General features: G+C 44.2%; 1 protein-coding gene across 1 annotated transcript in view; it reads right to left on the bottom strand.

Moving 5' to 3' along the window:
• The window catches only part of tmem132e (transmembrane protein 132E), a gene marked incomplete at both ends in the record, with an annotated part of 103,290 nt that overhangs the window by 50,314 nt on the left and 27,581 nt on the right, over positions 1-25,395 (bottom strand). Inside the window, one exon of the mRNA XM_080529321.1 lies at positions 7,744-7,884. Within this exon, the coding sequence (XP_080385447.1) occupies positions 7,744-7,884 (141 nt within the window). The remainder of the gene's footprint in view (positions 1-7,743; positions 7,885-25,395) is intronic.

The following is a 25,395-nucleotide window of genomic DNA, read 5'->3' as shown; positions in this document are numbered from 1 at the left end:
TTACCCTTTGTTTAAAGTAGAATTATTCATATATTGCGTTAAACGAGAATCAATCGCCATCACATTTGATTTTCCCTCCATCCTGGAGGGACATGGTAAAACAATGCATTTCCAAAATGAATATTGCCATAATTAGAGCAGAAATCAATATCCCAGTACAATGTGCGCAGGAGGTGAGAGAATCCTGTCAGCAACATGGTGTTAAGCAGTGTCAACAACATGGTGTTAAGCAGTGTCAACAACATGGTGTTAAGCTAGTGTCAACAACATGGTGTTAAGCTAGTGTCAACAACATGGTGTTAAGCAGTGTCAACAACATGGTGTTAAGCAGTGTCAACAACATGGTGTTAAGCAGTGTCAACAACATGGTGTTAAGCTAGTGTCAACAACATGGTGTTAAGCAGTGTCAACAACATGGTGTTAAGCAGTGTCAACAACAGGGTGTTAAGCAGTGTCAACAACAGGGTGTTAAGCAGTGTCAACAACAGGGTGTTAAGCAGTGTCAACAACAGGGTGTTAAGCAGTGTCAACAACAGGGTGTTAAGCAGTGTCAACAACAGGGTGTTAAGCAGTGTCAACAACATGGTGTTAAGCAGTGTCAACAACATGGTGTTAAGCAGTGTCAACAACAGGGTGTTAAGCAGTGTCAACAACATGGTGTTAAGCAGTGTCAACAACATGGTGTTAAGCAGTGTCAACAACATGGTGTTAAGCAGTGTCAACAACATGGTGTTAAGCAGTGTCAACAACATGGTGTTAAGCAGTGTCAACAACAGGGTGTTAAGCAGTGTCAACAACATGGTGTTAAGCAGTGTCAACAACAGGGTGTTAAGCAGTGTCAACAACATGGTGTTAAGCAGCGTCAGCAACAGGGTGTTAAGCAGTGTCAACAACATGGTGTTAAGCAGCATCAACAACAGGGTGTTAAGCAGTGTCAACAACATGGTGTTAAGCAGTGTCAACAACATGGTGTTAAGCAGCGTCAGCAACAGGGTGTTAAGCAGTGTCAACAACATGGTGTTAAGCAGTGTCAACAACATGGTGTTAAGCAGTGTCAACAACATGGTGTTAAGCAGTGTCAACAACAGGGTGTTAAGCAGTGTCAACAACAGGGTGTTAAGCAGTGTCAACAACATGGTGTTAAGCAGTGTCAACAACAGGGTGTTAAGCAGTGTCAACAACATGGTGTTAAGCAGCATCAGCAACAGGGTGTTAAGCAGTGTCAACAACATGGTGTTAAGCAGTGTCAGCAACATGGTGTTAAGCAGTGTCAACAACATGGTGTTAAGCAGTGTTGTGTTGTGGCTGGTTGTAAACGGACCGTAGTTAGAACACTTTCAGGGATGATTAGCCAGCAATTCAGTGGGAGATTTTGGGGGAACTGAAGGCCCCACAACTAGGGCTGCAACTAACGATTATTTTGATAATCGATTAATCTGCCGATTCTTTTTTCGATTAATCGGATACAAAAAAAACGGGGGGAAAAGATTGCTTTTGCAAATTTTATTTTATGTTTTCTAAATCAGCCAGGCCTGTGCAAAATGAATAAGTATTAATAAAAAAAAAAAAAATATATAAATAAAAAAGGCTTTGCTACATCAAATAGGTTTAACAACAGGCCATGGACTATGGCGGTCAGGGCCGCTTTAAGGGGGGGGCTAGCTGGGGCGGTGGCACAGGGCCTCGCGCTTTGGAGGGCCTCGCGTGAGGCAGGGTATTTTATTTATTTATTTTTTTTTTTTTTTTGGTACCCTGGCTGGCGAGGCCCTCCAAAGCGCCAGGCAAGAGACCATATTATTATTTTTGCCTTTAATACATTTCTAAATGTTCACACATGTGATAATCATAGTCAATCATACATCTAAAATCTAGCATACCTGTAGGACAGGGAGATTCTTAGCAACAGAAAAAAGTAATTTCCCCCTATGACACCTTACGTGAAACGTGAAAATAATTTTTGGGCGCGCGTTGACACTTGTTGTGCATAGTGACTGCTTAGTGCAACGGACAAAATGCAGAGGGAACGAGACCGAGGAAGAAAATGTTAATCGGGTGCTGAAAAAAGAAATACAAATAAAAGAAAGGAAGGCTTCAGGGCCTCGCTTAGAGGTTCGTTCGAAACATTTCTAAAAACAAGTGAGGCTCCCGTTAGCACCGAAGAAGCTAACGTTACTGCTAGCACTAGCAATGCTAGTAGTAGCACGGCACAGCCCCCCCATAGAGGCAAAGATGATGTCTCTGAGGTGGAGGAGGACAACTGCTACACCGGCAGCAGTGGGGCTGCCCAGCCCCAGGTGATGATGGTCAGGAGGGCTGCCCAGCCCCAGGTGATGATGGTCAAGAGTGGCGAAGTAGAGGATACGGAGGCGGAAGATGGAGCTACTCAGAGCAGCAGCAGGGCTGAGAGTGATGGAACGCAAGACGAGCCTACGGTGTTAGATATGTCATGTATGATGATCCTGGTAAATTGGCCGGTACATATCTCTACAGTTACAGAAGTGATCATTAGAAGAGGTCCCCCAAAGATGAAACCTGGATTTAGTTATCCTAAAAATAATGAGAACAGGAACTTTAGTGAAACTTTATTTCTCCGAAAACTACCAAATGGGGAAAAAATAGAAAGAAAGTGGCTTGTGTACTCTCAAAAACGGGACATGTCTTTTTGCTTTTGCTGTAAGCTTTTCAACATAAAGGATAGGCCTACATGGTGGTGAGTAACATCTCTATTCATGTCAATAATGGCTTGTGCGTATTTAATGTTGGGTATGATGACTGCTTTATCCTAAATCCTAATCCTTTACGAGTATAAAAGGTTTGAAATGAAACAAACATGGTTGTAAACTATCTAAATAAGTAGATATGCTATTGTCTATCAGCACAGCATGTGAGCGCATTTCTTGCAATATATCGGTGCGTGCGTGTCGCGCGGTTATAACAGTAGCCTACATCATTATAAAAGGCCTCGCAAATCTGACTTCGCACAGGGCCTCGCATATCTCCCAAGCGGCCCTGATGGCGGTAGATTGTTTCAATAAAGTAGTTGAACTCTAGCTCAATACATGCATTGTTTTAGGTAATAACTTTGCTTAATGTAAAGGTCAGTAACCCAAAGTGCAATATAGGCTACAGACAAGACACTAATGTTTTTATATAACAGATATGCTCCAAAACAATGCAATGTGTCCTCTCACTCCATACAATAGGCTAGGCTACAGTCAGTGCCTCACTCTAACTCACGGGTAGCTTGGTAGGCTACCACTAGCTAGCCTTTAGCTTATCACCTCTGCTCTACCACTGACGTTAGCCAGCTAGCTAAATACACTTGTCATGCAATATTGAATTCATGAATGCGAGCAAACACTCACTGGCTATCGCATTACATTAGTCATTTAGCTGACGCTTCGCCAGAACTCACACTAACGCATTTGCATGGAGAGCAGGAGACCATGGAAGGGCTGAGCCCAGCAGGACTTATATAATAAAACAATAGGAAGTTAGCTGTAACCCTCCTCTATAGAAACATAGTTAGTGTAACCCTCCTCTATAGAAACATAGTTAGTGTAACCCTCCTCTATAGAAACATAGTTAGTGTAACCCTCCTCTATAGAAACATAGTTAGTGTAACCCTCCTCTATAGAAACATAGTTACTGCTCTGGTTCTCAGCACAGCTACGCAGACTACAGCTGGACGAGCAGCGTAGTGACAGTCAGCTAGCGGCAGCAGCGAGCTAACCCTGCTAGCTAACTCACTAGCATGTCCAGACAGCAGACAGCTTCACTCTCAAGGCTTTTGAGTAGCATGATTTAAATGTAGTCGCCGCGCCGGTGTAGGTACCGGATTTTCCCACTTTTCCGGTTCCGGTCATAGGTTCTGCCCTTTCCGGCCATAGGTAGCGCTATGATTCGCTATGATTCGCGATGCCTACACCGGCCGCAAGACAGCGTGGCGTGCGTCAACAGGAAGTAGGTTTGTTATGGAAACAAAACCAGACAAAAAACAAAAAAAAAGACGAATCGATAATGGCATTCGTCGCCAACGAATTTCATTATCGATTTTTATCGATTTCATCGATTCGTTGTTGCAGCCCTACCCACAACACAACACAACACAGATGGTGAATAGTGTCAAAGATGGTGAATAGTGTCAAAGATGGTGAATAGTGTCAAAGGTGGTTCCATGTTCCAAAGAGCCCCACCTGTCCCTGTTGATAGACTGCATATTATGATAAAACCTGCTGGTTTTGGAGACCGGTTAGGAGTTATCATGTCCTTATCATAACAAATGTATATGTTAATTGTTAACATCCTTAGTAGGGGAAGATTGATCGTGCTTTATAATTGCAGATGAAAATATGATGTATTATTGGCCTAGATGTTATGCTAAGCCATGTCTAATGAATGCTTTTATCACCAATTAGGCTTAATGTGGGACTCTCTTTGGCATTGATACACTCCTACTCCTGCATAGTCCATTGCCTCAAATATATACCGAAGTCGGCACAACAATGAATAACTATATCATAGTTAAATGTGCCTTCACAAAGACTGGCCCATGTTATTGCAGCTGGATAAAGTGGGTCTGAAATAGCTTGAAGACTCTTGTCACCTTTTTATTGCTTTTCTATTAGGCTAATTCTATTAAATCAAAGGAATAAAGGAAATTGCAGACTTTTTATCCTCAGGCAATAGTCACCTGACTAAAACTTAGAGGAAACCCATTAGCAGTGGTGTTCAGTAATGCAGTATTTTGTTACTGTACTTTTTTTGGGGGGGGTATCTGTACTTATACATTTATAAATCTGGCAACTTTTACACACAATTATGACTTCTTTTTTAAAATGGACTTACATTTTCCCTGACACCTGTTATTAGTTACATCTGCATTTAATCTGTCCAATCAGAACGATGCTTGGATGGATTTTGACTATAGCCTGGGTTTGCTGTTCTTGTCTTAACAGGTGCAGATTGTGTAAGGTCAACAGTTTAATTAATACGTTTAACATGAGTATAAGACACAATATGTACAGTACAGGCCAACAGTTTGGACACACCTTCTCATTCAATGCGTTTCCTTTATTTTCATGACTATTTGGTACATTGTAGATTCTCACTGAAGGCATCAAAACTATGAATGAACACATAGGAATTATGTATTTAACAATAAAGTGTGAAATAACTCTGAAAAATATGTCTTGTATTTTAGATTCCTCAAAGTAGCCACCCTTTGCTTTTTTGTTGTTAATAAAATATATAATAATAATATTTAATATAATATGTGTTAATAATAATATGTTATTATATATATATATATATATATATATATATTTATTTAATATTATTATTATATATTTTATTAACAACAAAAAATATATATTTTATTAACAACAAAAAAGCAAAGGGTGGCTACTTTGAGGAATCTAAAATATAAGACATATTTAGAGTTATTTCACACTTTTTTGTTAAGTACATCATTCCACATGTGTTCATTCATAGTTTTGATGCCTTCAGTGAGAATCTACAATGTAAATAGTCATGAAAATAAAGGAAACACATTGAATGAGAAGGTGTGTCCAAACTTTTGGCCTGTACTGTATAATAAACTTCATCATCTGTAAAAAAAGAACAGCTTTTCATACGGCAATACCTACAAAATAGCAGAGAATAGGCCTGAGCCGAAATCACAGAGAATTGACATTACGTGTTATCGGGGCAATATCAACCTATGGATTACAGGATATAAGTGAGGAATGTCCATAGTACATAGTAGATAGTAGTTCTAAGTAAACTTCAGGATGTGTGACAGAGACAGATAGGTTTAGTGCATTGTCTATAGGCCTATCAAAAGTAATGTAACGCCTATCTGATACATTTACAATGACAGATCCCCCGAATGAAAGAGGCACACATTATCTTATAGGCTCTGGGGTATCCACTGTATCTTTGGTGATAATGTTTTAAGGTGAGCTATGCTCATGAAACATATTTAGAAATGTTTATTATTAAGAAACAAAATCCTGTAACAAATGTGGAAAACACTGATACTGTATGACTAATATGATATTTAGGCCATCATTTACCAGGCCGAACTTAATTTGAGCACTTTGACTTAAATTGTGTTAACTTTCAAAAATGGCAAACAAATAAATCTAATAAATGTCTGTTTTTTTAATAAACATCACATACTTTTATTTTGATACCCTAAGTTAATTTAAAAACAGATTTACTTTTATGTTTACATGTTTTACCTTTAGCAGACACTTTTATCCAAAGTGAGCAAAGTTTTAGTACATTTTTCTAAAGTAAGTGAATCATCTGTCAGGCATAATATGCTACTCGATGAACAATTGAATGGATGACTTTCAGTTTTACTTTTAGTTTCATTTCTTTTCAAGGTATCTATACTTTTACTTAAGTATGACTTTCATGGTACTTACATGACTTCCCATTAGTAACAAATTAGGACATTATCGCAAGTTCATGATGTGATTTTATCAACATGGCAGTTCTTATTAATAAGGCTTCCTTTTGTACGTTTTATGATATTGTGGCATGTGCCACATGTGCAACATAGCTACAATACATTTGTTTGGGTTGTTTCAACAGGAAAACATTCAGTACTTGTGTGCATGATTCTTACAGGCTGTTGTCCTAACATTAACCTGACTGCCTGTATATCGAACTGTTCTATTCATTTTCCTAAGCCGATTGAACTGGTTGCCTGACAAAAGGAGTGATTACACGCTGCCATCTCTGTATCCCATAGTTGACCCCCTACTGGATAGGCTTTCCAACATGGTGACAGGAGGGCAGAGATTACTAGACACGCTCCGGCTAAACATAGCGAGAGACACCAACGGTAAGAAGCCAAGGCGAAAAACAAAGGGATGGCTCATATTTTATTACAGGTTACGTCAATGTTGGTTTCTGTCTCTCTCCAGGCCCACTTGGTCACTCTCCTTTTCCACAGTCAAATCGGGGGGCATTACTGGGATCTGCAGTGACTAAATGGCTCAGAGGTTTAGGATAAGCAGAACAAATTCTTAATGCCACCTTTGTTGAAGAGTTGAGTGCATTAGTGATTTTTTTTCTACCTAATTCTAGGCTCCCTCCGCCCAGATGTACTGATGTAGCAGAGCTGGCAGCTGACTTCAATGCCATCACTGCTGACTCAAGACAGAGGTGGCTGTATTCCAGGACAGATGAGCCATTTTTGGGGGGGATAATCTGCTTATTGTTATGGAGTCACCGTGACAAGCATGATGCTGCATTTTTCGATTGGTTTTTCCCATCACAAGGAGGCTAGCATCACTGCCGTCGATGCTAACGCTAGGAAAACTAAACATTTGAAAACTACAGTTCAATATAGTGCTTCCCCAAACATATCAGCTTTCTGCCAAGGAGGGAAAAATACTTAAAATCAGTGCCGTAAGCATACAGTATCAATGTATACTTGAAATACCATATCTAAAAGCTTTGACAGTGGATATCCTGGCACTTTTTTTGCACTTCCATCCAAAACTGGATCTATGTTTTTTAATTTGTAACCTTTTCAACGTTTCTGTAGTCTACAAGAAATGTTTTTGGACGAAGCTCGGTGGTCAATCTTTACAGAACACATCCTAAATGTGTTTTACTGAAAGACTGGGCATAACTCCTGCTGCTCTGGTCTTGTGGGTAAACGGTGTGTGTGTGTGTGTGTGTGTGTGTGTGTGTGTGTGTTTAGGCCTTAGGCTGTTGACTTACCCCTGTTGGACTCCTTTGTTCTTGTTCACGTCGATGGTGGTGATGGAGTGCTTCGCCCCGGACTGAACCTTCCATTCCACTGTCCACTGGGCATTCTTTGACTGGGTTTGGAGCAGATTCACCCCTTTCTTCGCCTTGACTCTGCAATAGAGAGATCAAAGGAATGAATCAATTTCATAAATAGAGATGATTTATGTGCTCGGTCAGAGGTTTCTCCGTTGTGTATACATACTGTATTCCTGGGTGGAACTCTACTCTATACTGCAAAAGCAATCAATGAGGGTGAATGTAAATGTCAATGATATAACCTAAAGTTAAAGTTAAAGGTTATCTTTCTGATATTCTGAAATAGTTAAACTACTGGAAGAAATGTCTTTAGCAGCAGTAAAGGGTAATTCTCATCCAGTCTATTGTATATGAAGCATCAAGTCAAGGACACAAAAAGAACACTCCATATTCCCAGAGTACCACCATTTTTTGGAGAGAGCTCGAATATTGAACCAGTGTTTTTAATACTATGATCCCATTCTAGTGACTATACGATTCATTTTCATTTTTCATTTTCCCCATACAAATGAGAAAGGATGAGGTATTACCCTAGGGTGCGCAATGTGAAATGAGCCAGCTATTGCACCCCCACAAAGCCGATAAATGAACAAGCATAGCGAATCAGAAAGGTACAGCTGTGACTAGCAATGGGCACAGATTCTCTAAGACTCTCGCCAGCCTCTCTGCTCTGACAGAGGCAACTGTGAACTACTTCTGCTAAGACACTATTATTACTTATTCATTCCACACAGATGCCTTCTGCCATGGCAACTTCTATTAAGCGCTGTGTGTTGAAGTGGCTGACTGCTAAACAGGAGAGGTTCGCTCTAAATGCTTCTAATCGTTTCAAGGCCACGCTTCCTGGAAGGACCACACATTTGAGGGTCCATCAGTCCGATCTTTGCTGTATGCTTTGATACATACTGTCAAGAAATAACATCCCTAAAGTCTGGCAGTAATTGCATGCAAAGGATTGTCCACCAAATGGAATGAATGGTGAAACCAATATGTACACAAATACCATCAATACTCATTGATACTCATACAGGAATTAAAATACACATTTTTGAAACGTAGAGCCATAAGAAGAAAATACAGCTTCACTGTCCCATTAGTTACACAGGGACACTGTATGTCCGTCCATAAGTATTATTCTATATCTAAGCTCTTTAAACTACGACATGTGGTAGTCTGATCATTCTGACTAAACCAGTGAATTGTTTGTGAATTGTGAATGGGTGCGTGTTTATGTGGATGTGTGACTCTGTCCTTTTAACTGCTGTGACTGTATGGAAGTGGAGGAGGTTTTGGAGATGTCTGTATGTTTCAATCTTTTAACTGTGCTGGAAATGCTTGGATGTGTGCCACTGTCTGTCGTGTGTGTTCTTTGTTTAAACATGTAACCTGATTTCTTTTCAGCCCCCCCCCCCCCCTCCCCCCAAGAGGCTTTTGTCTTTTGCCAGGCCGCCAATGTAAATAAGACTTAGTTCTTATTGGCCTGCCTGGTTAAATAAAGGTTAAATATTATTTATTTTTAAATGGTAATTCATTGATTACACTGTTGCACTAACGTCAACACACGGATGACTCCAGGCCATACTTGCGATAGTAATTAGGGCCTGGGGCTACTTGTGTTGTTGTATTGTGGTACTTAACATGTGACGAATTAACTCGTGTCTCGTCTTTGAGAATCAACCCCTGCCGTCTAATGATCGCAAGGTTGGCAGATCGGTGGTTTGAGCCCCGCCTGGCCACATGTCAAAGTATCCTTGGGCAAGACACTGAACCCCAAATTGCTCCCAGTGTGTGGGCCAGCGCCTTGCATGGTAGCTTGGCGCCATTGGTGTGTGAATGGGTGAATGAGAGGTCATTGTAAAGCGCGTTGGAATAAGGGGCTGTACAATTTCACAAAGGTGCCGGCTAAAACCTTGAAAACAGTGAAACACTGCGAAGTTTCCCCTCGATATCTTTTTAAGTGGGGTGCTTGGGTTTCCACGGAAACTCGGTACGGCACGTCTAATATCGGTAAATATGGTTACATTGTGTATCTACAAGGGGATCCAGGAACCTAATGACCTTATTAGGTACTTTTAGGGGGGGGGGGTCTATATGGTGGCATTTTCACAACCAAATCCTGCTATCTAGAGCCTTGAATCATATAATCGAGCTAAAGTAAGGCCACATCCACACGGAGACAGAACCAATCTTTTTCTTTTTAATCTAAAAAAAGTTTTCTGTAAACACAAAGTTATCTCAAGAAATATCTGCGTCCAAACGAAACCGCTGAAAATGCTGTAACGCTGCCCCAAATGACACCAAAAACAGAAGAAGAATGGAGCATGCGCAAAACTCGTGTGATGAACAATCACACGAAGAACAATGGTTAGCGCATGCGGGTTAAGGGGGAGGTGGGGCAGATGACGTCATCTGTTCAGTAAAGGTGCGTATGGCTTGTAAAGACGGAAATGCAAGGGTCGCGTCTTCAGATTTGTTCACTCTGGGACCCGGTTTAAAAAAATAGTGTATTCAGGCTCCCAGAACGCGGTTCTGTGTGGACGAAACGTCCGTATGATAAAAAACGTTGGCAGATACACCCAAATTAAGTCACCGTGACTACAGTAGACTTCCAGTATATACGAACCTGGTCCTTTTTTGAGCTGTTATTGTGAATATTCACAAGTCACAGATTTGATAGGCCTACTGCATGCACAATGCAGTGCATTAGGCTTACTTGTACCTGTCTATTCAGAGTAGAGGCAAGGGACTTGGAGGGAACATTCTCTTCTCCTGTGCTAGAGCCTGTTCTTGTCATTTGCATGTCAACTTTTCTTGATCTATCCATGAAATATCCTATCTGTGTCCTTTGCCCCTGGATGACGAACAACAATCTTAGATATCTATCTCTTTTTTTTCTTTAAGTTATTTTTAAGTTATTTTTTCATTTTATTAGACAGATATAGTGAAGACAGACAGGAAAGTGAGGAGAAGAGGGAGAGAGGGAATGTCAGCAGGGCATGGGCCGGTGCTAGACCACTGGACCACCCCAGGCCACGATATCTATCTTTTTTTTTTATCAGATCTGAGTAAACAGATCTCAGTTTTTCCCGACAGCAGCAGAGAGGGCTACAGCTGGAGAGAGAGCCTGCCAAAGAGATGCTTTTTAATGGGATTTGGGGAAAATCAGTATAAGAAGCCAAGAAAAATATCAGAGAGAGGATCGCAAATCGAACCCTGCAGCCACCAATGTCCCAATCTGATACGGAATTTGACTAATATCCTGCAGGCGGAAATTATTGTTATAGTGCAACAGCAGTGGATTGAAACGTGTGTGTTTGCTGGGGTCTGACAGTAACTCATTACCATTGCACAATGAGAGAACACAGCATGGAGAGGACGAGAGAGGTAGATTGTAGCCTACTACGGGCCTAGACATCGGAATTCCCGTCCATATTTCTTTTAGGCCCTCATTAACATATTCAAAGGCTGCCAACAAAAAAAATACTATAATATTTTAGAGGGCAAATCTTTCTGTTGAATTAACCTCAGAGTGATTTTCAAACACTCCCATCCCTTTGCCTTTGAACCACTGCTCTCGCTGCACTCACCTGATAAAGCAGCAGCACTATTTTGAGGACTGGACCATGACGAATAGAGGAGGCTGCAGTTCCCTTTTAAAACAGGGCCTTGGTTTACCCTTGTCTACCGCTCTCTGCCCCTCGTATGAAAACAGCCTTATTAATGATGTGGCAACGTTTCCATTTTTCAAATGTAAAATATCTGTTAGAGGAAGGCGAGATGGGATTGCAGTTATCGCAATGTTTTCTCTTTTATGGAAAGATTTATGTGTGTAGGTTATGGTATCGCAGCTTGTGTGCGTTGGGACAGTGTTCTAAACTGTAAATCCACAAACACAGCTGGACATTGTTTGGTTGAGATTAAAACAGGACATCCCTAAAGATCTGGTGCCTCTCCTCGTGTCAACTTCGGTACAGAGGTATGATTAAATGAGCGCCTCTCTGTAAACAAGATTGAAAGTCACAGGGGTTTAGTGGGTAAAGGTTATCAACACCGTTTTTAACTGATACATTTCCTGAATCCTCAATTAGAATGCCTATACTGTACCACAGTGGTAGCAACATGACATAGTGCCATAGGGCCTAACCACTTTGATGGAGCATCCGCACACCTCACGAAGGTTGAAAGGTCAACCAGACTGGTCTCCTGCTTGCACGTTGGATCCTAGGAATAATAGGTAGTCATATTCAACATAATGCGGCAAGATCTTCATATAATCAAATTACAACAAAAGAGCCAGGACACAATGTAACAACAAATGAGCCTGGATACAATATAACAAAGATTGTAAATGGTGACAGTTGATTTTCACTTCGGTTCAGATGAACTGAAACGATCAAACGATCAAAGATCAGTTCCCGACAGAGACCTTTCTTTGGAGTAGGATATGCCAAACACTCGCAGAATGCACTTCAGTTTGTGGCAGAAGCTAGTGGGTAGCTGTAGCATGTTACGGAGGAGAATGCCAAAAACAAACCTTGGACTGCGGTGGTGAGAACAGCTCATACTCACAGACACGCTCATAGTGGGGCGGCTGTGGCGCAGGAGGTGGAGCCACCGTCTAATGCTCGCCAGATCGGCGGTTCGAGCCCCGGCTGGCCATATGTCGAAGTGTCCTTGGGGAAGACACTGAACCCCAAATTGCTCCCAATGAGCGGGCCGGCGCCTTGCATGGTAGCTTGCCGCCATCGGTGTGTGAATGTGTGTGTGAATGGGTGAATGAGAGGCCGTTGTAAAGCGCTTCGGAATAAGGCGCTATATAAGTCGGTCTGTATAAGTCAGTCTATATAAGTCAGTCTATAAAGGTCAGTCCTTTTACCATTAAGTGCCATCGTTGGCGACCAAAAGCCTGATGGGGAGATAGAGCCTTCACCTCTGTAGCCTCGGCCAAACTCAATGAGCAAATGGAGGCAAAAAAGTAAATAAAATAGCAACTAAAATGTCAGCACTAGAACGTCTCAGAGGCATTCGCTGCACTCCCTTTTGCATTACTGCAAAAAACAGGACCTCTCCCGACAGCTAAATCTGGCCAGCAAAGCCTTTTTCCACTCATCTTTTCGACGGAAACTCCATTAGTTTCTCTTAAGGTGCACTTTACAGACAACTTTTGCCACTTCACAACAAATTCCTTTCCATGATAATGTATTATTTAAGTATCAACGCACGCTTGTCCTTGGCCTCCTTGGCGTGACATTGTAGCTGTATTTAAGTGTGGAATTATTGAATCACGTATTCCACTGTGCGTGATATTGCAGCTCGCATAGGCCAATGTTACGTCGAAGCAGGCTCGTTGAAGCATATGGTTACATTATCGTATGTATCGAGGACTTTGCATCCTTCAAAGAGCAGCTTGATCTAATGTGGCTCAAACATGACATTTGTTCTAGAAGCAGCCTTGAAAACCAGCGACAAAGCTATTATTTCCCAACTGTCACAACCACAACGGATTATGTTTACATGGTGCGGCTCAAGCAACTACTGTAGTAAACTTGCACACAGGGTATTAAGTAACCTTTCACAGAAAGGCACCATTTTCCAGTGGTTTAAAAGTAATGTATGAGCATCTACGATGAATTGATACAACAAACCAATATGACTGATTTATAAATGGGATGAGTTTACAGCACTTGTGCTGAAATGAAACACTGAGGCTTTACTGTTCAACATTCATAATGAGTTCAACTTTTTGAAGTGTACCATAATCCCCTCTGAAACCCCCTCATACCTGTAATCCAACACAATACCGAATCTAGTCTCAGCCAGTCTCAGCCAAAAGTCCAAAGTTAGCTGAGATAACACGGACGGTGAGCTAAGTCGTGCACGGCCTCAGGGGAAAAGCGCACGTCTGCTCATTATAGCGGGGGAGTACGAGAGAGACGTCAATACGGGGGCCACCTCGTCCTCGTCAGCCTCTCAGTCTGGAGCCATGTGGACAGCCTGCCATAATTGGCACCGGAGCAGCCCATCCAGACAGATGTTCACGTCCCACAGGGATGCTCAGGCGAGCCACAAACAGATCTGACGCGTATCGCCCCCAAGTCACACTGACGGCAAACAGAACGGCCACCGTCCCGGCCACATAAAAAAGGGTTGTCTTGCCGAGGGGTGGAGAACTATCGCCGTCAGTAAATGTCTTACCAAAAAAACAAAAAAACACTGAGTTGACCCGACTCTTTCCGATTTATAATAATCTGACAAAGTGGCCTAGGGTGGTCCAGTGGTCCAGCACGGCAGTCTACAGTGCACACATATGCCCATGTCGGCATGGGTTCGAATCCGGCTCATGCCCTGCTGACATGCCCTCTCTCCCTCCTCCTTACTTTCCTGTCTGTCTTCACTATATCTGTCCAATAAAATTAAAAATATGAGTGGGACTGCCCCACACAGAAATTTTTTTTTTGGCCTGTTATAATAATCTGACAAAGGAGAAGGAGAGGAGAATAGTCGTGTTGTCATTAAATTACAGGCTTTTCAACGACACAGAGTAGATGCGTCGATCTAGATCTGTTTACCTGATAGGGCTCCATTTAGCTGCGTACAATGTGTCCATCCATGCAGAAAGGACAAGGACCATAAGAGATTTTTTTTTTTTTTTTTACAAACATAGAAAAAGGGCAGTCACGGAATGTGCTTTGATTTAGGCTACTACGGCGATATTATATGTCAGTCTATACAGTATAGTAGTGAGCTCTAAAACACCCAACTTTTTCTCCACATTTGAAATATCCAGTACTGCACTGCTCTTTCGATATAAACGACAACTTTGCATCTGCTCTGATGTTTTGATGAACGATTTGACCAGATCGGGGAAAAAACAGGACCCAAACAGAAAGAGACGGAGAGCTGCATCATTAAAATCATTAAAAACAGAGGATCTCAGCGGGCGTTTTAAACATGGCTCCTGAATGTGGCTCCTGACAGAATGCAATTTATACAATCCCAAACAAGAGTCTGGCTGACCAGCTGTTTGGTCTGGTAGCGACTATACAAGCGTGGCTCCTGTCTCGTCTTTAAGTGGAGGTTTTGGGATGACGTCAACTTTTTCTCCCTTTTTTTTTTTTCACTGATGGTACCGATAAAAATGCCACGGTGAGTGCCAGCTGTGAGTATTATAAGCAGTACATACGATACACACTCACAGACCCACTCAAAAATGTACACACAGATACACATAGAAATTCGGCAGCGGTGACTAGGAATCAGTCCTCCTGGAACACAATTATTTTAAGTAGTTTTCCCATCAGCCGGAGCCAGGAGGCGGAGGACCCTCGGGCGAGCCAGAACCTTTCTGTGGAGGCAATCAGGAAAAAAGCCACTCTCCAATTGATTTGATAAGGCGAGTAGAACTCAGGCCCTGCCAACACGCGGGAGGACAGGGAAAAATCAGGCCCCTCTCTGAAACCCAGTTGCTGACATTTGCTGAGTTCACATCACTATGCATACAAATAATTATATTTCGGCCCAGACTTACAGCGTACACAAATCTCCCAGTCCCAGGGAGGGGAAAAAAAGAAAAGTGCAGGAGTCCAAAGGCAGGCTGTATTACCAGCTCAACAGATCAACCAATAACTCACTCGGTGGTCAGAGACACTAAAGAAAGAAACAAAGCAAAATTCCTCAGAGTGGAAGAAAAGTAACGAGAGGAAACGTGTCATGGCTAAGACACAGACACAGATCTCTCAGAGAGAGAGAGAGAGAGAGAGAGAGAGAGAGAGAGAGAGAGAGAGAGAGAGAGAGAGAGAGAGAGAGAGAGAGAGAGAGAGAGAGAGAGACGTGTGTGCATGCACGAATACTACCAGGACAAAAGCAAGTTGTCACATTGTGATTGGATACTGGCCTGACACTGTGTGAGGAATGTGTATATGTATATACTTGACAAGGTAAAATGATTTTCACAGGTTTCCTGACGATTACAACAGGAAGCAGTGGCAAGATTAAGTGCCGGGGGAGAATTAGATTATTGTTATTCGGATCAGAGAGCTTTTCCATTCGTCTTTCGCGCACATACAGTATCTCCGTCTCCCCTCTCGCCGGAGAAGAACAGCAACACAGACGCCGTATATTAATTTGACGGGGAGATAAATGTCACGTCGAGCATTTTTTTTGAAGAGCGAACGTAATATCGGATTTCTATCCACTGCTGACTGAATTTCAGAGAATGTGAGGGAGACCTGGAAAGAAGGATGGACGGAAAGGGGAATGGAGAAAACGAAGCGTAATCCCTCGATTTGGGTCAAGCCGCTGTTACGGATGGCCCCACACGCAGATACACATCTTCATAAAAAAGAAAAAAAGGAAATGGGGGAAAAAAAGCAAAGGAAACCAAACAGTCCTCCGACTTTGATTGAAAGATGATGGGATTGAAAGATGAGGTAAAAGACAATGATAGTGCACCCTGGGGAATAGGCAAGACGCGTGTTGGTAAGACACCGGCTTACCAACACGAACCCCGTAGGTTCTTAAGAATAACGCCTTGCGCTGCTGTTACTGCTACTGCAGCGAGCGAGCATGTTTCTCTCATGAGGAGCAGTCTCTTCATCTTCTCCTCTCACACGAGTCTAATTATGTTCACACTGCTCTCTTGTCATCCCCCCCTCCACAACTCCCTTCCTCCCCCCTCTCCTTCTCTTTCCCTCTTATGCACCTCTCCTCTTAAATAAATCACTTCTAACATCCAGATGTTGTTCAATTAAACTTTTACCAGATATTGCTGGCGGGCCTCGTCAGTCTAATCAGGACTTGGTAAGGTAATTCAGATCACTAACCTGCTATGGTCTTGGGCCTGATTAGCATCAGGTAGTGTTTCATGGCCTGTCTTGACCATGTCCTATAAAGATAATGGCATTTTCATACCACCCCCCACAATTGGATTGGAGAGCCATGTCTTTATAGACAGTAAACGGAGCAGACAGTTACTGATGTGCTCTCACTGCTCACGCTAACCTCCTCTTGTATTGCACGGCGAGCAACGGGGCGCTGCAGCTGTGTGTTTATTTTCTCCAATTGACCACTAGGTGGCCCTCTCGATGGGTGAAACAGTTCTTCAATCAAGGGCTCATCAACAGATAGGCCTGGGGTGTTGGTGTTTATGCATGCAAAAAAAATACTTTTTAGTCCTAGTCAGGTATGTTATATTATATATGGGCAATATCATTACGACATATATCCCTGTTTGACGCCTGTAATGCGTCTGTGTTGTCATGGCTACGGCGTTACTGTAAAATCTTCATGTCAAATGATCTGAAAAGCTAATTATGTTCCTCGATGCCATTTGACATCTCTGTTTACTGTCACGACATAGCTGGATAGAGATACGGTATTCTGGGAGGAAAAATAAAGCCAACTGTTTATGCCGTACCGCTGAAAACGCTGCGGAAAAAAAAAAGTACACGAACCCGTGTCACCGAGAGAGGCCTGTTACCATGACTCCCAGTGACCTCTGCCTCACCTCTACATGCCAATGTGCTACTGTTTAATATACTCTGACCTGTCCTCAACAACAACCTCCCCTTTAATCTACTCCCCCAGGCTCCTGTTAAATCGCTCTGCTTCAGCTCCCTCCATCTCTCTCCATCCTCCCCCCCCCCCCCCCCCCATCCCTCTCTTTTTCACGTCCATACGCTTCTCTTTTTACCCCTGCCACTCTAATTGCCTTGCTTGCCAAATTATTCAAACGACTGTGCTTTGAGTTAAATGCTGATTAGGAGCCAGCCCCGTATCCAGCTCTATCTCCACTCTCACAGTTGGAAAAAGTTAAAGCTATGGGAATTGGCTCTCAGGCAACTGACTCCATACAGAACGAATATTTGGACAGCCCTTGCTTACATCGGCCATTTTGCAATCGAGTTGTAGATTTTGGTCTCCCATCTACAGTCTGAGGGAACGTGCTGGGCTAATGTGGCTCTCTACACAACTCGAGCACCAGGCGGACGACCAAATTTGCTTTAGAAAACGATCTAGGTTTTTCGAGTGGGAGCGGCCAAGTCAAATGAAGTGGAACGGGGGAGGCAGGGCGAGATGGTGATCGTAACTGACCCTGATGATGATAATGATCGCTGGTCGTCAAACTGTGAAATATCCATACCATGTGTTCCAGCTAATAAAACTGACAGGGGGAGAGTGAAACTCAGCAAAACCTCTCAAGGCCTAAAGCATTATGCGAGTGGGCTATTCCCCCATCCAAAACACACACACACATGCACGCACACACACACACACACACACAGTCATGTACCGTGCTTAATGACTCTTTTAATTATGTGTGTTTGTGCAAAAGGCCCACGCCAAAAACAACATTGACGGTCACAATGACATCAGCTCCCTTGTTTGTCAAAAGACAGGAGGCGTGGAAAGAGCTAGGCCACTGATCTGGAAGATTGCCCTAAACCATCGTTGTCATCGTCACCCTAAAAATTTGCAATCTATGTTCCATCAAGGGCTCAGACCAGATTACGAGGCATCGCGGCTGATGAGGCAACATTTACTTTTCACACGCTCAGGGGGGCTGTGCGGTTTTTACAGCAAGTTTGCTCAAACGGAACAAAGCATTCTTTTGTGCGACCGGGCTTTTATATAAAAGCAGCGTAAAGCTCTCTCTCTGCCTCCTACGTGAGACAGGCCCCAGAGCAACTAAGGACAAAACCCAGAGTCTGGTTCTGTCTAGTCGTTTAAGGATTGTAGTTTTACATTCAAATCCAATTCACAATTCACCTGGCTAATTCATTATTCAAAAGGTATCACTTGCTGGCCAAATGATAGACAGGTAGATAATGGAAGAAAAAAACTACAGGCATTGCCACTCTCACTAAGGCAACAACATCGTCACTCTCATCTAAGGCAGCCGAGCGAAAGCAACAATAGCATTTCAAAGCCAGGCATTTGGATTAAATGAGACATTGTGGTATTCAGGGCCTACGAAACGGGTATTCTGATGGAAAAAACAGTCGACTTAAAAGTGTACTTACTATGTGGGTCTCTCTCAAAATGAAGATAACACAGACAAGTAAAACAAACGAACGAGCCCACTTGGCTGTTCTATAAAATCTCCATTATACCCAATGAATGTGAAATCATTCATTTTCATCTGAGGGGAATTGGACAGGCCAATCGGTTGCCATAGGAACAAATGATGCCCTGCAAGAGACAAATGATTCAATAATGTATACCAATTTGTAGGGAAATGAGTTTGTTCCCCTTCTTTTACAATGCCTCGGAAAAAAAAGATTTGATCAAACTTTTCTATCGGAAAGCTATTGAGCAATTTGAACGCCTCGACATTAAATAGTAAGTGGGGGAAGTAAAGTGGCAGCTTCTCTCTTGTGTTTTGGGTGTTAAAAAGGCAGTTAAATGCTGAACATCTGCTCCTGTGTTACACATTGAAGTCTCCAAATGTTCTATGGAGGAGGGGAGTGGGGTCGCAGACGTCTACCATGCTTATGCCTGCCATTTCCATGCTTAACACCCCAAACATTCATCACAAATTCATACCTCGCACAAGCAAATTCACAGCATACTTTTGGAATATTAATGATATGTTTGACAGTCCCCGGTGTCTAGCACACAACACAGCTGTGCACCGATTCATACTGGGTAAATAGATGAACTACAGTAGCTGACTGTTCAGAATTCAAATTCATTGAGAATGGAACCCTCTAAAAACACAAGATTAAACTTTAGCAACCGATAGCAACAGGTGTTTTTTGGGGACAACTATTCATAGTAAATGGTTCATATATACTTGGAGAGGTCTGTACCTAATGCGGTACATCTGGAAATAATGGGTCCAGCTTTAGCGAACTTTGAGAATAGGAGAACAGACAGACAGCTTTACTGACCAATCAGAGTTTGGGTAGCTCAGAATGAAGGTGGGAAATTGTGCTCTTTATAAATCTCGATAGCTAGTGCTAGACAACTAACACCAGCAAGACTCTCAAAGTTAGCAACTCATTTTGTCTCCGGGGCGATGTCGGATTAAGGCACAACCAAGATTTGCAAGACAAATACGGATATGCAGATGTCTCTGTGTGTGTGTGTGTCCCCTCCGCCAATAGTCTATAGAACGCGAGGCTTGGAGTGGCTTCAACGCTGGTGTTTTTTAGTGTTTTTAAGTACATTTGTATGTACATTTTTATTTTAGTACTTATAGGGAACGGTTGTGTAAATAGTACCTACAGCAGACTAGACTTACTAGAAGTTGGTGCGCAAAATGAGAGGACTGTAACAACGGAATTCTTGGAACAGCAGAGAACGCTCTCTCTACGCTCTCCCAACACAAGCGCAAACGTCGGCGGCGAGACCGTAAGCAACGCAGAGGACGAAGGGGGGGCCTGCTAGCTAGGCTGAGGAGAAGCCCGAATAAACCTGCTTTGCTGAGTATTTTCCTATCCAACGTCAGGTCTCTGGCAAACAAGATGGACGAATTGAGACTGCATGTCGTTACCAATAACATCGTGGGAGATAGCTGTGTGATTATCCTAACGGAGACCTGGCTAAATGACACTATCCTGGACTCCGCGGTAAGCCTAGAAGGAAGGACCCTACACCGGGCGGACCGGACTTTGCTTAGTGGGAAGACCCGCGGAGGCGGCCTCATTATATCTACGAAGGACAGCTGGTGCTTAAACACGAAAACTGTAAGTAGCCACTGCTCACCAGACCTGGAATACTTGACTGTTAAATGCCGACCCACTTACCTCCCGAGGGAATTCAACGCAGTGTACATTACATGTGTTTACATTGCGCCAACCGCGGATGGTAGCTTAGCATTGGCGCGGCTATATGACGTCATCAGTGGTGAACAAAGCGCGGACCCACAGGCAGTCCATATTATCGCCGGAGACTTTAATCATGCTGACCTGAAGGTAGTACTACCCAAGTTCTATCAGCATGTTAAATGTGCAACAAGAGGAGAAAAAACACTGGATAAGGTATACACCAACATCAAGCTTGCTTACAAGGCTAGACCGCTAGCTCATCTAGGCATGTCTGACCATGTGTCAATCCTCCTGATCCCAGCCTACACTACCATGAGGAAAAGTGCTCCCATCACCACTAAGACTGTCAGAACCTGGCCAGCAGGGTCCGCTCCACTGCAGATCTGCCTAAATGACACCTCATGGCAGGAATATGAGCATGAGGACCTGGAACAGTTCACGTCGTCGGTTCTGAACCACATAGTGAACTGCACCAACTCAGTCACCGTGGACAAACGGGTCCGGGTCTACCCCAACACGAAGCCATGGATGACTGGGAAGGTCCTAAAACTGATCAATGAGAGGGACAACGCCTTCTTCGCAGGGAAGGGCACACTGCTGTACAGCACCACCAGGGCTAACCTAAAGCGCGGCATCCGGGAGGCCAAGGCAGACCACAGAGAGAAGATTGAGGAATGCTTCCTGAGCAACCACTCCAGGCGGGTGTGGCAGGGGGTTCAGCACATGACAAACTTCAGAGCCAACAGGCTCACAGCCGCAGAGGACGACCCCCTGCTGGCGGAAAAGCTGAACTCCTTCTACGCCCGGTTCGACGAGGGGCGAACGGAGGTAACCACAACACAAACACCACTCTCTCCAGCTCTCAGCAGCCTCACCCTCACAGAGCATGAAGTGAGACGCGTGCTGAAGGCGGTGGACCCCAGGAAAGCCTCAGGGCCGGATGGCGTCCTGGGACGGGTGCTGAGGGACTGCGCCGACCAGCTGGCCGGGGTTTTCACCAACATCTTCAACCAGTCCCTGTCCCAGGCCACCATCCCACCCTGACTGAAAACCTCAACTATCATCCCAGTCCCGAAGAAAAGCACGGTGAGCTGCCTAAACGACTACCGCCCGGTGGCACTCACACCAATCATCATGAAGTGCTTCGAGAAACTAGTCCGGGCCCACATAGTCACACGCCTCCCGCCCAACCTGGATCCATACCAGTTCGCCTACAGAGCCCACAGGTCCACAGAGGACGCCATCGCGACGACTCTCCACTCCACTCTATCCCACCTGGAGAGGGGAAACAGCTACACAAGACTGCTCTTTGTGGACTTCAGCTCTGCCTTCAACACCATCCTTCCAGACAGGCTAGTGACCAAACTAGTAGACCTGGGACTATCACACTCTATATGTGCATGGATCAAGGACTTCCTGTCCGACCGCCCCCAGAGGGTGCGGGTGGGCTCCCACACCTCCACAGCCCTCAGACTCAGCACTGGGTCCCCCCAGGGCTGCGTGCTAAGCCCCATCCTCTACAACCTCTACACCTACGACTTCACCCCCGTCCACCCCAGCAACTCCATCGTAAAGTTTGCAGACGACACCACCGTGGTCGGCTGCATCTCGGGGGGGGACGAGGCGGCGTACAGGGATGAGGTAGAGCAGCTGAGCAAGCTGTGCAAGGTTAACAACCTGCTGCTGAACCAGTCAAAGACCCAGGAAATCATCGTGGACTTCAGGAGGAAAAAATCTGAGGTCCAGCCCCTGCTCATCGACGGAGAGAGCGTGGAGAGAGTCTCAACCCTCCGATTCCTGGGGGTGCACATACAGGATGACCTGTCCTGGAAGAACAACACAGCAGCCATCATCAAGAAGGCACAACAGCGGCTCTACTTCCTGAGAGTCCTCAGGAAGGAACACAACAAGCAGGAGATACTGGTGGCCTTCTACCGCTGCGCAGTGGAGAGCATCCTCACCTACTGCATCTGCAACTGGTTCTCCAGCTGCACAGCCGCAGAGAGAAATGCGCTACAGAGAGTCGTGAGAACAGCCCAGAAGATCACTGGCGCCCCCCTCCCCTCTCTGGAAGAGCTGTACAACACACGCTGCCTCAGGAAGGCCTCCAAGATCTCCAGAGACCCATCCCACCCTGGGTACGAACACTTTGCCCGGCTGCCCTCGAAAAGGCGGTACAGGACCATGGCCGCAAGGACAAACAGACTGAAGCTCAGCTTCTACCCCAGGGCCATCCAGGCCCTGAACACAGCAAAGACCTAGGTTCTGGGCCCTGGACAGTCTGGACGGATTGATGGCAGCTGCTGGATTGAAAAATCAGGTGTAGTGCTGAGGCACAAATGTGTACATTTCAAGCCTGCAAACTGCGACACTTTAAATGAATGTGCAATAACACTATGTGCAATATGACAACCCTAGTCGTTTTATCTGTACAGTATCGTATAGTGGATAGTGTACATAGCCTTTATTTATGTAAACCAGCTCCTTTCCCTTCTTGTTTTTTTTAGTTTTTTTTCTTTCCTAGCACCAGGGGAGCCACCCCTCCCAAATTTCGTTGTTTGGTACCTGTACTATAGCAATGACAATAAAGACCATTCATTCATTCATTCATTCATTCAACACAGAAGGCAAAAAGGTCCCAGGCGGTATGCCGGAAACATATGGACAGCAGCACATCAAGCCCCCGTGAGAGTATCTCCATATGTTAGACAGTATGCTGGCTAGAAAAATCAAAATGCATACTTGCATGTTTTATTGTCAGTGTTTCAATAAATATCCCCATATCCAAACACCTCCAGGTATTTAGTAGAAGCCACCAGTGAAAAGAAACAAATGGCGATCCATTTATCCTTGCCATTTAATTCCCTCTCCCTAAACCCCGACTGCCTCAGCACTCAGGCCCCTGTCCTCCTCCTCAACACCACATAATACCCCCCTCCCTCCCTTGAGGGACTCCACACAATAGTGCCCGCCGGAGGTGTGTGTGGGGGGGGGGGATCTGTTGGAAACAAGGCTGTCTGTTCTGACCAGCTGGCTCTCTCTCCCCTACAGAGGACTCTCCAACTCTTGACAACACAGCCTGCCTTGCCTGCACCTCAACACAGGGGCGTCTCTCAGGGCAGGGGGGGGGGGGGGGGGGGGGGGGGGGGGGAGTACTCAGTCTGGGAGACACAGCGCCGCCCAAGCCCAAGAGTGCAGAGAACACAAACATTCTTCTCCCCGGGAAACGTTACCTCTCGCCCTCACACACAACAACCGCATTTACATTCTGGGCGAGGCAGCAGCCGTAGCACTGGTGTGAGCGAGAGAGAGAGAGAGAGAGAAAGAGAGAGAGAGAGAATCAAATCAGCTATTTCAGGGGCTGCTTTTCACCCTCAGTCAGTCTTCCTGGCTTGTCTATTGGGCTTTAATAACTTCCAATAAAACGGTAAGAGGGTCATGGCTCTCTCAGAGAGATGAGAGGGGCTGCGGCGCTAAATAGCCATTAGAGTGCATGGGAGGGCATAGGAGATAGCCATAACAAATCTGGCCCCAGTTAGCTGGGAGGCATCAATAATAGGGAGGGGGGGGCCGTGCTCAGAAATGTATTCTCATTTAAATCGGCCTCACGTTAACGACCTCCAGCAAACGGAGCCTCCGCTGTGTGTGCCCCCACCCCCCCGCCAAGAGGGGAGAAACACGTTTCACACTTGATGGTCTGAGCTTGTCATGGGGGCTTTGCTTTAGCCATGGGGCTGGTTGGGGCGAGTAGCAGGGAGCATGCTGGGAGAGGAAAAAAGATCAACTGTGATAGAGCTGCACTGGATAGAAAAGGCCAAGTCAGGTGGTGGAGATGAATGTGGAATAAGATACACAGAGGCATTTACATCGACTTTGTACTTTTGCGAATTGGTTGTAATTGCAAAAACATGAAGAGGGCGTCTGTGAATTACTTACAACCAAAAGCTTTTCAGAGACTGTGTACTGTAAATGCCCTGTTTTTCACAGAAGGGACCGTGCAACTGCAAATAATATGATAGTGATATAATATATGCCTTTTAGCTGAAGCTTTGATCCAAAGCTATATTATATTAGAGTGGATGCATCCATTTTTCAGTGTATATGGAACCAGCGGGAACATCAAATGCAGACATGTTTTTTGCAGTATTCTTTCAGCAAACAGACTGAACCTTCGTTAGTGGAACCTCCCTGTAGACATTGCTCACATTGACATGGTACATGGACGTACCCATTCACCATTTAAAAGAGAGCTGCGCTGGCTGATTTGGCCTTGCTTTTTCCCTCCTCCTCCTTTTCCAAAAAATGATTGAAGATTTGTTTCTTGGAGGTGTGGTTTAGTGTACTATACCAGCCAGAGCCCCCATTTTTTCTCTGGGTGAATTGGGACATCACAATACACCGCCAATCACGCTCTGTGTGAACATGGACATACTTCACATACGTTTAACTAAGTCTGCGTGTTTACACTTTTAAGTACTTTTTTGGGGGGATAGAATGGATGTACAGTACATGACTCCCTCCCCATAGTGATCCGCAATGCCCCCACCCTGGACTCCTTCAAATTAGCCCTCAAAACACATCTGTTCTCCAAGGCCTTTGGCCCCTAGTCATTGTTTCAGTTTTGCTTTGTTTGTTTTCTGTTTTGTCTGTCTGATCATTCCCTTGTAAAGCGTCCTTGTTTTTTTTGAAAGGCACTATATAAATTGAAGTTATTATTATTATTATTATTATTATTATCATTATTATTATGACTACTACCCAGGACACAGACCGTTTCAAACAGGAAAAAGCTGTTTTTCCACTTCAGTTCAGTCAG

This window comes from Nansenia antarctica, assembly GCF_963989245.1.
Source record: "Nansenia antarctica genome assembly, chromosome: 4".
NCBI classification, from domain to species: domain Eukaryota; kingdom Metazoa; phylum Chordata; class Actinopteri; order Argentiniformes; family Microstomatidae; genus Nansenia; species Nansenia antarctica.
This window is presented reverse-complemented; position numbering and strand designations above follow the sequence as displayed.